At 40.2% G+C, this 14,683-nt stretch overlaps 1 protein-coding gene across 1 annotated transcript in view; it reads right to left on the reverse strand.

Annotated features, from left to right (window-relative positions):
• The window catches only part of smarca2 (SWI/SNF related, matrix associated, actin dependent regulator of chromatin, subfamily a, member 2), a 57,385-nt gene that overhangs the window by 24,640 nt on the left and 18,062 nt on the right, over nt 1–14,683 (reverse strand). Inside the window, 10 exon segments of the mRNA XM_061071184.1 lie at nt 2,472–2,690; nt 4,677–4,754; nt 5,854–6,081; nt 8,577–8,740; nt 9,291–9,457; nt 10,501–10,547; nt 11,032–11,118; nt 11,505–11,609; nt 12,388–12,501; nt 14,093–14,335. Coding sequence (XP_060927167.1) covers nt 2,472–2,690; nt 4,677–4,754; nt 5,854–6,081; nt 8,577–8,740; nt 9,291–9,457; nt 10,501–10,547; nt 11,032–11,118; nt 11,505–11,609; nt 12,388–12,501; nt 14,093–14,335 — 1,452 coding nt within the window.

Below are 14,683 nucleotides of genomic sequence, written 5' to 3' on the forward strand. Positions count from 1 at the left end.
ACACGTTTTGTTCCTTTGTGTCTCAGAACTCAGCTTCCATCACATCGGGGAGACTCACTGTATGTGTGCTGTGTGGGTGAATGGGCGCCATTAGCATCACAGAGGGAAATAGAATTCAAGAAAAACACCAGCGTCCAATTACGGTTCAGACGTGTTTTGCCACCAACGAATCATCATTTGCTCCGTGCATAAAAAGGAGGAGGTTGTTTTACATCTTAAAAAGTCTCATTGTTCGCAAACATTCATCTTCTACAAGTTTAGAAGAAATCCACAAGTTTGTCATCGTTCAGGAAAACTCGGCTGCCTCTAATTTCACAATATAAACTTTTACCACCTTATGAGAGTCGATAGTTGTGATGATTTAAATTCATTATGACTGGAACCTGATCGATTCATCATTTAAGAAATGACAGCGAAGGAATCACTGCCTTTGTTTTGATATAGATTTGTTAATACTGGTATATGAAACTTCTTAATACCTAATTTCAATGTCAGTCCAAAAGTTTCATCAGACTCTCATTAACAACATCACTATATGATCATAAAAATGACATATTCTTATTGTCCCTGAATCCAATTAGAACAAACACCTAAAAATGTGATCCCATCATCACATTGTTGACACGTTTTGTTCCTTTGTGTCTCAGAACTCAGCTTCCATCACATCGGGGAGACTCACTGGATGTGTGCTGTGGGTGAATGGGCGCCAATAGCATCACAGAGGGAAATAGAATGAAAGAAAAACACCGGCGTCCAATTACGGTTCAGACGTGTTTTGCCACCAACGAATCATAATTTGCTCTGTGCATAAAGAGGAGGAGGTTGTTTTACATCTTAAAAAGTCTCATTGTTCACAAACATTCATCTTCTACAAGTTTGAAAGAAATCCAAAACTTCGTCATCGTTCAGGAAAACTCAGCTGCCTCTAATTTCACTATATTAACTTTTACCACCTCATGAGACTCGATAGTTGTGATGATTTAAATTCATTATGACTAGAACCTGATCGATTCATCATTTAAAAATGACAGCGAAGGAATCACTGGCTTTGTTTTGATATAGATTTGTTGATATTGGTATATGAAACTTCTTAATACCTAATTTCAATGTCAGCCCCAAAGTTGCATCAGACTCTAATCATCAACATCACTATATGATCATAAAAATTACATATTCTTATTGTCCCTGAATCCAATTAGAACAAAACCCTAAAAATATGATCCCATCAGCTCATTGTTGACACGTTTTGTTCCTTTGTGCCTCAGAACTCAGCTTCCATCACAGCTGTGACATTTTCCTTCATTATCAAAGTATTTGTTTGCTTTGAATCAATGTCACACACACGGAGCTGCTGCTGTCAAAGCTCAATTAATGCAACAGATGTGATTTATTCCCCCGGTGAAAAGAAACAACGACACATCTCCTGTTTTCCTCCGGTTTCTGTGACATTTTGTAAAAGTAAAGCATTAGAGAAACTTTGGAACGAGGTCGGGAAGCGAAGAAGCGCTGAGAGACGGATTTGTTGGCGAGACAACGAAGATCAAGCTCCGAGGCTTCAGACACAAACACCTCAGACTGCAGCTGAAGGATTCAAGTATAGTTTAGTGACTTTTTCTCTTCTTTAAAAGCAGTTACAATCATATTTTTGACATTCTATATGAGTGGTGGGGAAAAAAAATCGATTCTGTTCAATATCCCGATATTTTGCGCCCGCGATTATATCGATACTGTTGCACAAAGTATTGCAATATTTTTTTAATATTTTATTTTTTTTAATACTTTATTTACAATTATATATGTAACAGCCCCTGGCTGGCAAGGCATGACAAGGAGAGTTTCATAGTTTAAAAGATACCTAGTGTGTATGCGGAAAGGATGTTGTATATTGTAGTAAGTAACGGCCCACAGGAGCACTTTAATATCTGAGCATGTTGACCAACTCCTTTTTCTGAACAAAAACACCAATATTCCCAAATGAATTTAACATTTTGGGTTGTGACCTTGCAGCCGACTGGACTGGACTCTAGTAGTACACATTTGTTTATTTTTCTCAATTTGATTGAAGCTCTAGGTTACTCTTATTTATATGATTATTCTCAGGTTTATGTTACTCTATTATGTCTGTTTGATGTTACTGTATTGTATTTAAATAATTGTAAGTTATGTGCTGGGAGCTCAGCGTTCATGTGAGAGGTCTCCTATTCAGAACATAATTACTACTACTATTTGCACTTCCCTTTCTTGGTTTTTGCACTTCAGTTAATGTGAAGAAGACAATGTTGTTCACAGAATTAAATGTGACATGAGCAGTCTTATTTTCCTCATTTTTTGTAATGCCTTTGAATAATATGGGGGAGATGAATCGCAATGTATCACAGAATCGAATCGCAATACTTGCAGAATCGCAATACTATTAAATCGTCACATTTTTGCCAATTCCCACCCCTATTATATATCTCTTGGGACTTTACCCGCAGCCACTGCTTCTCGGTCAGCGCGTCGCTGTAGTCCACATCCCGACGGCCACGCGACCCTCGACCGAACGGCCGGTCGTCGTCGTCGTTGTACGTGAGCCGCTCCACCTCGGCGTCGTCCTTGATGATCCACGACGGCAGCTCGTCCTCCTCCATCAGGCGCGGCTTACGGTTCGGGTTGCGAGCGTCCTCCCGGCGCCGATCCATGTCAAAGCGCTGGAAGAGAAAAGCAGGAAAAGCACATGGAGTCAAGCAGCAAATGAATCCGCTTGGTTTGTTTATATTTATATCTAGGGTTGCAAAGGGGTGGAAAGTTTCCGGTAAAATTCCGGAAACTTTCCGGAAACTTTCCACGGGAATATTAAGCACGGGAATTTTGAAAAAAAAAAAAAAACTATGCAAATTAAACGCTGAGCAATAAAAACATCATTCAAAACTCTATTTTAAAGATGTATGGAACGTTGAGTTTCAACCCTCCACTGTGCATTCTTCCATCACATGCACAGATAACTCCCAGCATGCTTCACTCTACAGCAGGGCTATTGAGGCCTGCTGTAGAGTGAAGGACTAGTCAGGTCAGTTTCCATGATATTACTGGGAAAATATATTAGCATGCTGATTGAGGATTGTTCATCTGTTCATCTAGACTATTTCCATTCATTTATCCATCAATTGTAAAATATGTTTACAGACGATTCCAATTGTTTGGCTAACTATTTATATCTCTGGCATTGCATGAGTGTTTTTTTACAAACTTTTTCCTCATCTTATTCTACAGAACAATGCCACGTGCACTCTCTCATGTGTGGAGACATTTCACCCCATCCAATGTAGAAGGAAAGGCTGTGTACTTTTGCAAATACTGTGAAAAGACCTATGTTAAGAATGACACAACGATGCAGAAGCATATAGTCAAGTGCCCAAAGTTTCCTTTAGGGCTCAAATCAGCCTATGACACAACAAAATGTTTATATTTATGTCTGTTTATGACAAGGTAAATACAGTTAGTATAAATTACCCACAACATTTCCAGTTTATTCCCATTAATTCCCGTTAATTCCCGTATATTTCCGTTAATTCCCGTTAATTCCCATGGAAAGTTTCCAACTTTGAAAATTCCCGGAATTTTGCAACCCTATTTATATCACACATATGTAACTGAAAGTGTACGTGAACGGAGAGATTATGGAAACGCAGCATCAGATATCACCACTGCACCAATAGATGGATGAATAATAAGCACCCAGGCCTTGTTGTGCTTTGATTACATTCCCCTCAGTCACTGTGACATTCTCTCATTAACTTGTAATATAAAGTGACAGATACTAAAATCCCAAAGTTACAAGCCATTACACAGTGTCACCTTGTTTTATTACTGAACAGATTACCACTGTCGTGCAATCACTGCTCTCATGAGTGTTGTGTTCAGAATGGAGAAGATGTTGTTACGGGCGGCACGGTGGTTAAGTGGTTAGCACCGTCGCCTCACAGCAAGAGGTATCTGACTCTAAACTTTTTAGTGCTGCTGATATATTTGTATTCTTCCACTTTCATGTCCGTCACCAGTTAGAAACATCAACAACACGCCAATATTTTTACTCTGGGGCTAGAAAGAATAGTTCTCTGCAGCAACTTAATCAGACGTTTTCATTCCCACCTACAGCTCCATTGGATAAAGTCCATCGTAAACTGGGATTTGGAAAATCACATTTACCATAGCTCCAGTTACAGGGTGTTCATCTTAAGCATCTTAATACTTAAAAATAAACTTAACAATAAATTAAATTAACACTTAAAGCTCGTTCAGAAATAACCGTCTTGATAATTGAAGCACAAGCACTGACGTGGGTTTGGATCGGTTAAACTCAGGTTGTTATAAATACTCATGGACGAAGCAGAGTAGCTTCAGGCTTTGTGATGCCAAGTTAATAAATACAGACAACACACGTTTGTTTTTAATAATCATAAGCTGCCAAGTGTGTTCTGAAGATAACAAGTTGAATGTGAGTCATGTGTCCGTGCTAATTTAATAAGTACTTTGACAGTTAGTCTGAAAGAGCCTGAACAAATAATAATGTTTGATTATCTCCATTATGATTGACAACAGACATTATTTTGGGGCTAAATAAAGAAGAGAAGCAGTTGTTGATTTAATAGATTAAAATTAAAATTATATTTTAATTAAATTGACGTTTTTTTTACCATGAAGAGCTCAAACTCATCCTCCAAGCGGGCGATCATCTGGTTCAGGGTCTCGTCATCAGGCACCTCGTCTTCCTCCTGCAGTCACAGAGGAAAGAAAAACAGGAAACACGTCAATAACAGAATAAGATCTGGTTCTCCTGCTCAGTTCCAAAACACAGGTGTGATCATACCATAATGTAAATCTCTGAAATTTCATTACAACCCCATTTAATATTGTAAACGACGGGCGGTTTGCTGGCTGATCCGATCTACAGAGCCGTCTCTGGGCCGGAGGTGATTCAATCAAAACCAGGATGCTTAATATAACAAGATGGTGAAACATCTCTTGTGTTCATTATATAATCCTGGCTGCTCAAACACATTAACACCTCCTGGTCCTGAGATGCTCACGCTGAGACTAAAACATCCAAAAGACACGACCTACAGACTAGTGGTGGGGAAAAAATCGATTCTGTTCAGTATCGCGATATTTTGCGGCCGCGATTATATCGATACTGTAGCACAAAGTATTGCAATATTTAAAAAAAAAATAATAATATTTATTTACAATTATATATGTAACAGCCCCTGGCTGGCAAAGCATGATGAGGAGAGATTCAGAGTTTAAAAGATACCTAGTGTGTCTGCTGAAAGGATGTTCTCCACTGCAGGAGATATAGTAACGTTCCAGAGGAACTTTAACATCTGAGCATGTTGACCAACTGCTTTTTCTGAACAAAAATGCCAAAATTCCCAAATTAATTTAACATTTTGGGTCATGACCTTGCAGGTCTCAATTTGATTGAAGCTCTAGGTTCCTCTTATTTATACGATTGAGCTCAGTGTTCATGTGAGAGGTCTCCTATTCAGAAGATAATTACAAAGGTCCTGTGTCCTGAATGTTCAAGGACAAAGTTTTTGCACTTCAGTTAATGTGTAGAAGACAATGTTGTTCACAGAATTAAATGTGACATTTGAAGTGAGTTGATCAGTCTTATTTTCCTCATTTTTTGTAATGCCTTTGAATAATATGGGGGACATGAATAAATCGAATCGAATCGCAATACTTGCAGTATCGCAATATATCGCAGAATCGCAATACTATTGAATCGTGGCCCAAATATCGCAATACTATTGAATAGTCACATTTTTGCCAATTCCCACCCCTAGTACAGACTCTCGGGGGGGATCTTACCTCGTTCTGCTCCTCGCGCTCCAGGATGGTCTGGAGGAAGGCGCGGCGCTCGTGGCTGGAGGACTTCTGGTCGAACATGCCGGCCTGGATCACCTTCTGATCCACGTTCAGCTTGTACTTGGCGGCGGCGAGGATCTGCTCCTCCACGCTGTTGACGGTGCAGAGGCGGAGCACGCGCACCTCGTTCTGCTGCCCGATGCGGTGGGCCCGGTCCTGAGCCTGGAGGTCCTGGGTTCAACAGAGGAGAGAGAGACATGTGAGACGGCTTCTGATGAAGTTCAGAAACCCACTCAAGGTCCAACTTCAACACCGGTTGATGATTTAAATCAGGGGTCTTCAACATTTTTCAGTTCAAGGACCCCAAACGGATGGAGAGATGGAGCCGGGACCCCCTACTTATATATATTGTAAAAAATTATAAACATAGCTACCCTGTTATTGTGCATTCAATACTATGCTGTTCAAATAATACACAGGTTCATATATCCATGTTTTTATTATTGTGTGTCGCTGAATGAAAGATGACGTCTTCTGCCTCCATTTATCCGTTCGCTACAATACGCTGGATTCATGTTAATGTGTATTTAAAACAATTTAAATTTGTCAAATTTTTTTTTACATTTTGATGTTGAAGACTTCTGATTTAAATGATGCATTCTGGATTGACGATAATATATTTTTTGGGCTGTTGAAAGCAGCTCTTCTATCAACTTTGCCTTTTTGAGTTCTGACTCACCGAACCACAATAAAGATCAGAGGATCAATCATATGATTCCACCACAACTCCTGAGTTTCGCTTGAATGTAAGAAGTCTGAACACAACTAATTACTTCCTGATCCCCAGAAGACAACACATAGGTTAATTGGTTAATTGGTGGCACCTGATTGGTTGAGTGCTCTTGGCTCTGGCTCGTAATATCTGTTTCTTTACCATTCCAGTGTCTTAATGACTTTACCGCAACCTGCATTTATTGTAATAATGAGGCGATGATATATCTTCAGAGTCTGAGGCAGATATTCAATAAGCCTGTCAAAGTTTTGCATCAGTGCAGTTTCTCGGTCTAGCAGCGTATTTACTGAGACGTCACCGAGCCTCAGTTTATCTGATTTGCATCTTGCATATCTGGAAAGCAAAAGGAGCACAAAACAAAAGTGTTCTCATCTCAGAGGATCAGTCGCAGAGAAGATATTTTAGGAAATGCAAATGTGAAATTCAACTCGCCAAGAGAAAGATATTTTAAACAGCTTGATGCTGTCAGCTCGGCAGAAAGAGATCACTGAGGTGGGGGACGAAAAGAAAACTGTGACGAGATTATTTCTGCAAAACTGATAAAATAGAGCAGCTCCATGAGCATCAAGGACGTTCACACAAATGCTGAAGTTGGGTAAAAGGTGATAATCTAATAAAGTTTTGGGGTTGGAATAAATAAACAGATGTGTTGCTGCTTGTGTTGTGTTGTGGTAACGTAATAATGCATCTTTGCATAAGTCGGAGAATCAAGGTGAACACGTGCTCGACCAATCACAAGTCAGTCTCAGGTGTCAATCATGTCTCACCCCATTTTAAAACCATCATAATTATGCTTCCTTTCTGGAAGGGGATAAAGAGCGAGATAGATAAAGTTTTGGGAATTAATATACTATTCACCCCAAGTCAGTTTCTTTTCGATCTAACTCCTGAAGGCATGTACACAAGAGACCAAGAGCACTTGTTACATATACTCTTGATGACTGTTAGGAAAATGGTGACAATAAAATGGTTGAATCCACAGCCACCTACAGTGGAAACAGAAGCTGAGGGAGGTGTATGGAATGGAGGCTTTAACTGCTCAATTACAATTAAGGTCTGATGTTTTTGGGTGGAGGTGGGAACCTATTGCAGGATACCTCTCTAACTGAGGGGAATCCTGTGGTACCATGGAATGTCTCAACTGTCCACTTATTTCTTTATTATTTTTCACTAATCAGTCTGTCATATATAATTTGTGATGTTGTCAAGGAATGTTTGTGTTTCTCTTCAATAAAGTTCTAAAAAAAAAAAACCCATCATAATTAAAACAGTCCTCACGTCCTCCTTCTATATCGACATGTGTCCTCAGCCACGAGTCCACAAACTTTGCCTGAATTTGCACAGTGAGCTGCAGGGATCAGTCTGAGGTCGTGAATAACGTGCAGCAAACAGGAATTTACATTCCCTCTTCACTCAATTTGCATCTGTGAACAAACATGCCATGAAATATACATCGTATGGAACTCGCTCGCTGTGGTTTGTCTGTATCATGGTCACTACTGTTGCAATATTACCTATAATATTTTTGCTTTCATTACAATAACACTTAACTCATTCCACTTTCTCCCCAGTACCTGCTTTTGCACAGGGTCTGTTTTTCAGGTTTCTGTACTCTCATTATGTGTAGTTTAGTAGTGTAAATATTGGGATCTTTTTTATTGTGCTTCGGCACGTTACTTCAATTCTGTTTTTCTCTTATTGCTGTAACAAGTGAATTTCCCCGTTGTGTGGATAAATAAAGAAATCTAATCTAATCTAATCCTGAGTAAATAATAAATATCCCTTCAAATCAGCTCATCTCAATTTAGTATTTTGTTAGCTTCACCGCTGTCGGACTAATAAAAACTGGCAAACATCTTCTAGGTTCATGCGTTCACGCTGTGAGCAGGTGGGTGGTTCAGGGCAGAATGAGCCAGAGAGCGGGAGCACCGACCTGGTGAGGATTCCAGTCGCTGTCGAAGATGATGACCGTGTCCGCGGCCTGCAGGTTGAGGCCGAGGCCGCCGGCTCTGGTGCTGAGCAGGAAGATGAAGTACTGGGATCCTTCCTCATTGAACTTCTTCAGCAGCAGAGCCCGATCATCGGCCTTGGTGGCTCCTGAAACATCAGACGTAATGAGTTTTGAACTGCGGAGTTTGTTGAGGTTACTTTGAAAAGTCTGCTCTTCTCGTTTTTCAGATAAAAAAAGCGTCTTGTTTGAGGGAAAGTTAAAATGTCACATGTGCACTCGCTGCGTCTCGGACCAATTAAACAGTTTCCCATGTCTCTGGGGACACGTGGTGGATCTAATGAAGCTGGGCTCAAGATGATGAAACCATTTACCTCCCAGTTTGTGCGACATTTGCCTTATTAACTGTGGAACGTGACAGACAGTGTGGGCCAAAGTGTGAAGGAGCTGCCTGGATCTGTTGCTCACTGCACTTCGCTGACACAACTGAAGACATAACACGTCTTATAACATCAGAATTCATTGAATCTGCTGCTAATGCAAGTGTCATAGGGTTTAATTAAAATAGACCCACATCGTACCTGGTACCAATCAGCTTCAGACAGCTCGTATCATTATTTACTTTATATTATATTTCCAATTAAGTGGAGATCGTCTTTCGATCTGAATCTTTAAACATTGCTCTAGGGGTGAGGTTACCATCGAGACGTAAATACTGGAAGTTGCGGAAGCTGAGGTAGTCCTCCATGATGGTCATGAGCGTGGTCATCTGGCAGAAGAGCAGGACTCGATGGTTGGTGGCGTGAAGCTTCGGAAGGATGCGATCCAGGAGCTCGAACTTCCCGGACGCTCGGTACAGATCCGGCCTGAGAGGAGACGAGGAACACAAACAGTGAGAGGGATGATCATTAACCCTGATTATTTAGATTTTTCCAAAGCCATGATGATGTGCAGGGATGGAAACCACCTCTTTAACATCTCTCTATAAAAACCTGTTTTCAACATCCTGGGAAAATGGGGTCAACACGAAAAGCTAATGATTGAAGCTGTGTGTTAGAAAGAAGGAGCAAATCAAAACCTTTAAAACTGTCCTCCACACATATGTGACAAATCTACTTCAATAAAAACTTTTGATTTAATAAAGAACCTTCATAAGTTTAATAATAATAACAAACAGACCTCAGCTCGTTTTAATCACCTCCTTCAGTTCCTGTTCCCTCTCTGTCCAGAAGGGATTTTTTAAGCTTCAAACCTCCAACTATCATCATCATGTGTAGCTGAGATAATGTGGATTTAGGGGAATTAACAGTTTATATGAATCTTCAATAGTTTTCAGAATTGTGTCCAAATGAATAAAGCAAAGTTGGTGCAGAACTTAAAGTGTCTTTTTGAGATCCGCCCGTGGTTGAGAAACCAAAGAGCTAAACGTCCGCTTCCTCTCAGATATAATAAAAACACATATAATTTATTTTCACTGCTGCAATGAATAATTTATTCGCTGCCAAGCTCATTATCAATTATGTGGCACAGCAGCTGTTTAAAACTTGTTAAATCACTTCACTGTTTCAATGAGCTTCGAACCGAGTCAAGGAGAAAGGAACAAGCCTCAGAACACAATGACCTCAGTGTTCATTAAACAGTTTTTGTGTGTTTGCTGTGTCATGCATTCGTTTCTGAGAATGTGTGTTTTGCTCAGAAAAGAAAGTCAAATAAACGGATACGGGAGGAAAAAGGTTTTTACATAAATAAGCTGCTAAGCCTTAAGTCCCCCTATTAATAATTCATAAAAGTATATAAACATGGTGGTGTTTAAACAGATAAAGAATGACAATATTCATGTGTGTGTGTGTGTGTGTGTTTATGTGTGTGTGTTTAACATTGTGTGATAAAAACACTTTGTCACACTTACCCGCTGATGATTCCGTTTGGATAACCCATGTGCTCAGCAAAAGACTCCTGTAACAGAAAATATTTACTGGTTTAAATAACGAGCAATTAGCAAACTGAGTCCCACTTTTAAATTTGGTTTTACTGGAGACCGAGCTCCGACCTTTGTTAACAGTTTAAAAAAGGGGAATTAGAAGTTTTGCTCAGGCTTTCTAGACATTTTCACAATCAGGTTTTGTTTTGAAGGTCTGAACCTGCAGACACAGACGTCTGTACCTGGGGAACGGCTCGAGTTTTAAACTGCCAATCTATAAAATACGTGGTCGATTTCATAACTTCAGTCAAATCTAAGAGCAAAAAGAAAGTGGCAGGATGAACAATACAGAAGAAATGATTGTCTGGAAATGAGTCTTCTGATTTCACACAAGAAGAATTTTATAGGAGAATAGAAAACTTTAACGATTAGGGTCATCATTAGTATAGAAAATACATGAAACTAGTTATAGTTTATAGATATAGTTAAGACTTGTTCAGCAACTGCCATCGCTCTCACCTCAATGTGCGGGAACATGTACGGATGATTGCAGATCTTCTTCAGCTGCATGATGGTGTTCATCAGGGTCTTCGCTCCACCTTTACCCTGGAGAACATTATTTCACAGTTAAAAGACATTTTATACCAGATCGAAATAATGACCGATTCAGAAACTTCTCAAAGCCTTTGCAAAGTCTTCTGCTTTTCATAAGAGACATTCTTCTGCACCTGAGGCTGAAAGCTGAGACGCATCTTCAGGAGTTTAATAAAATGAACCATATACACGTCTGTTTCATGCCACAGAACTTTCTTCTAAAAGCACCGGTAAACTGTGACTTCACTGACACAACCTGGGAACCTCGTGATGTCAAACTGCAGGAAACTGTAAACATCAGTGAGCGCTCGGCCTGGGGGCTCCGCTCGTCAGCGTGAGACACCGGTGAATCAAAGCGGTGACATTCAGTCGGGACACAGGAGCCTCAGCACGTTTACCTTCTTGTCTTTCTCCGAGCCGTCTGTGAGGAGGATGCCTTTCTGCATGTGGCGATACAGAACCTTCTGGATGGCCGACATGTCACATTTGATGACGTACTCCACCTGCAGGGGGCGACAAGGACAAAGCTTTGGTGAGACACGTCTTTTAAACTGGGAGGGAGTTTCAGCTGAAAACACATTTCTGAGCTCAGTCAGTCAGTACAGATGACAATAAGCTGAAAGAAATATGTTTTACATTTGTACCATATGCATAAAAACCTATTTAAAGAAACTATCTGAATAACTATCGGATGCAAATTAACAATTTCAAACTGGCTATGAGTAGAGCTGCAATGATTTGTCAATTAATCAATCGGAAAACACACTTTGAATGTTTGATTTATATTTTCTAGAAAGTAATCCCAGCATCTTTAGTTTGATCTTCTCAAATGGGAGAATAAAAGCTTTTTTGTAATAGTTTGAATTGGTTATTTTGGGGTTTTCGACAAATTACATTTGATGACCTCATTCAGGACTCTGGGAAAACAGGATTGACGTTTCTTAATATTCTCTCCATTTTTATAGAGGAAACATTTAGTTCATTAATTGAAACAACAATCAATAATGGAAGCTACAGCCATGATTTCATGAGTTTCAGTGCATCCTGTCCACATAAGATTCAGAAGCAGCTAGGTAGTAACGAGGAGTGTAGTTACATTAATTTATTGCTTTGCCCTGGGAAATATATGATCCTTATGAGGAGTGATAACTGCTTTATAGCTGCTAATGCTAACTAATAACTCTGTAGTAATAGAATCAAAGAGCAGAACAGGTTTTATGCATTACAAACATTATCATGCTCCATCAAATCTAAATAAACAAAGCTTAGTTTCCATTTCACCTTCTCTGGCAGCTGTGACTCCACCTCCTTCTTCAGTCTGCGCAGCAGGAAGGGGCGGAGCACCTTGTGCAGGCGGCGAATGATCAGGATGGTCTCCTCCTCGTTGAGGTCGACCTGAAGGAATCAGAACGTGTTGAAGATAAGTGACAGACAACAGACTGTGTGTTCTTCATATCCGCCGCAGTGACACGATTGTGACAGGGAACCTGACTTGATGAAATGTCGTTTTTGAACATTGTGGCATAAATAACAACGCAGAGAATTCATCAACAAGTTGAGCAGCTGCATCTAAACCTGCCTCCTTGAGTGAGGCTACATTTTGAATAATAGAGATGTTTCTGAGCATGGGTTGTGTTGATTTGGCCGGTGGTGAGAACTAATACCCTGCAGAGCCTGGGAGCAAAGGTAGCAATGTGCAGCCATGTTTCTCTGAGTGGGTTCCTGTATTTGGTATGTTTGGCTGAATCCTGCTGTTGTTTTCACACTGATCAACAGTAGGTGGTGGCAACAGGGAAAGAGAAGCCTGCAAAGATCATGAATACATCGACACAAACAACTGCTGTAGCTGCTGGTCAGAATTTTAAGAAACAGATTCAACGGCATCAGATTCTGCTGATTATTGTTATAACAGTGTTTTCACTATTTTATTTAAAAACTTTATCGGGTGGAAGTATGAAGGTATGTTTTAATAAAATTCCTCGCTGTCAGGGCTCAACCTGAAATAAACATGTGGCCTCTATCGAACCAGCAGGTTGAATGTTAGACAGAATAATGTGAAGAGACCCTCCGGCTGCAGCAGCCTTATTTTTGGCCTCTTGTGTATTTCTTTGACGCGTGGTTTTGAAAACATAAGCATTTCACTTGCTGTTTACAGCAAATTGGGTTTACAGGTTCCCTCGGCCTCGGGCTAGATGTGAAACCTGCAGTGACCTTGAGGGCGGGAAGTGGAGAATGCTGCCAGGACTCGTGGTGAAGCATTAGGAGAAAGGTTTGTTGTTGTAGGATCCTGAATCAGTAATAAGGATGTTAGTTTGTGACTGAGCTGGGTTCAAACTTTCCTGAGGGAAGAAAACATTCCCTTTGGAACATAAAGTTATGGACAAACAACATTCAGCCTCATCCTTCATTTCCTGACTGTTAATTTTCTGTTAAAGTTAAAACTTTACTCTTACTTTGAATAAGCTTCGTAAAAAAGCTCAAAACACTTTACTGGTGTACAAAACTTCACACTTTACTCGACTTTAATAACTTCCCTTTTACTTTACTTTCAGTGGGAATGACAGCTGTAATCACCGTGAAGGGAGAAAAGCTCCCGGGGACTCTCAGATTTAAAGAGAGATCCATTTAGGAAACCTTCTATCAGCTTTCAGAAGAGGCACATTATCTCCACGTTTAGCAAAAGATGGGTCCGATTATCGTGACTTGCAAAAACTGCAAATCAGTTATGGCAGTCCAGGCAGTGGCCAGATGATTTATGTGATGGAAAGTGATTTAAAAAAAATTAAATATACTTTGTCTCATCTGAAATCTAATAACTGTAGGAAATAAAATAATCAGTTGAATCATTGGAAGACCAATTATCTCTGGCCTTGGATGCTGTGATTCTAATACTGAGGATAAAGTAAGAGCATTTGTAAACATCTATCTGATGAACATTATGTGTCCACCTACAAAAGTGTCTCATACTGCTTCTGCTCGCACTCACCCTCTCCCCGGTCATGGCGAACGGGGCGTTGAACCACTGCTCGAAGGTGCTGCAGCTCTTGAAGATGGTCGGCAGGAGGAAGTTGAGTAAGGCCCACAGCTCGGGCAGCTTGTTCTGCAGCGGCGTCCCGGTGAGGAGGAGCCGTCGGGGCGCCACGTAGTGGGTGTTCAGCACCTGGGTCAGCTTGCAGTGGTGGTTCTTCATGCGGTGACCCTCGTCCACGATCATGTACTTCCAACGGATCTGTGTGCGGAGCGAGACTCATTCAGGGTTTCTGCAGGTTTCAACACGTTATATTTTATATGTTCTAAAACCGTGAAGAATGAAATTTAAGATCGATGTCAGGAACAAGAGATAAGCAGGAATATCAGGGATTTATATAAATCTTACATTAGATTAAGACCAATTTTCTGTTATTCAAAACTATGTTGAATGACAAATAAATAATTCCGGTTATTCAAAACCACTTTTGTTCTATATTTCTACGATGAGAACAAGTCACTCGTGTGTAGGGTTGTTTGGGCTTCACAGAAGGATAAGCTCCACTGAGGCCAAGTAAGGTTTTATGGAAAACTATAAAAATGTATGTAA

Source organism: Limanda limanda, chromosome 5, assembly GCF_963576545.1.
Source record: "Limanda limanda chromosome 5, fLimLim1.1, whole genome shotgun sequence".
Lineage (NCBI taxonomy): Eukaryota > Metazoa > Chordata > Actinopteri > Pleuronectiformes > Pleuronectidae > Limanda > Limanda limanda.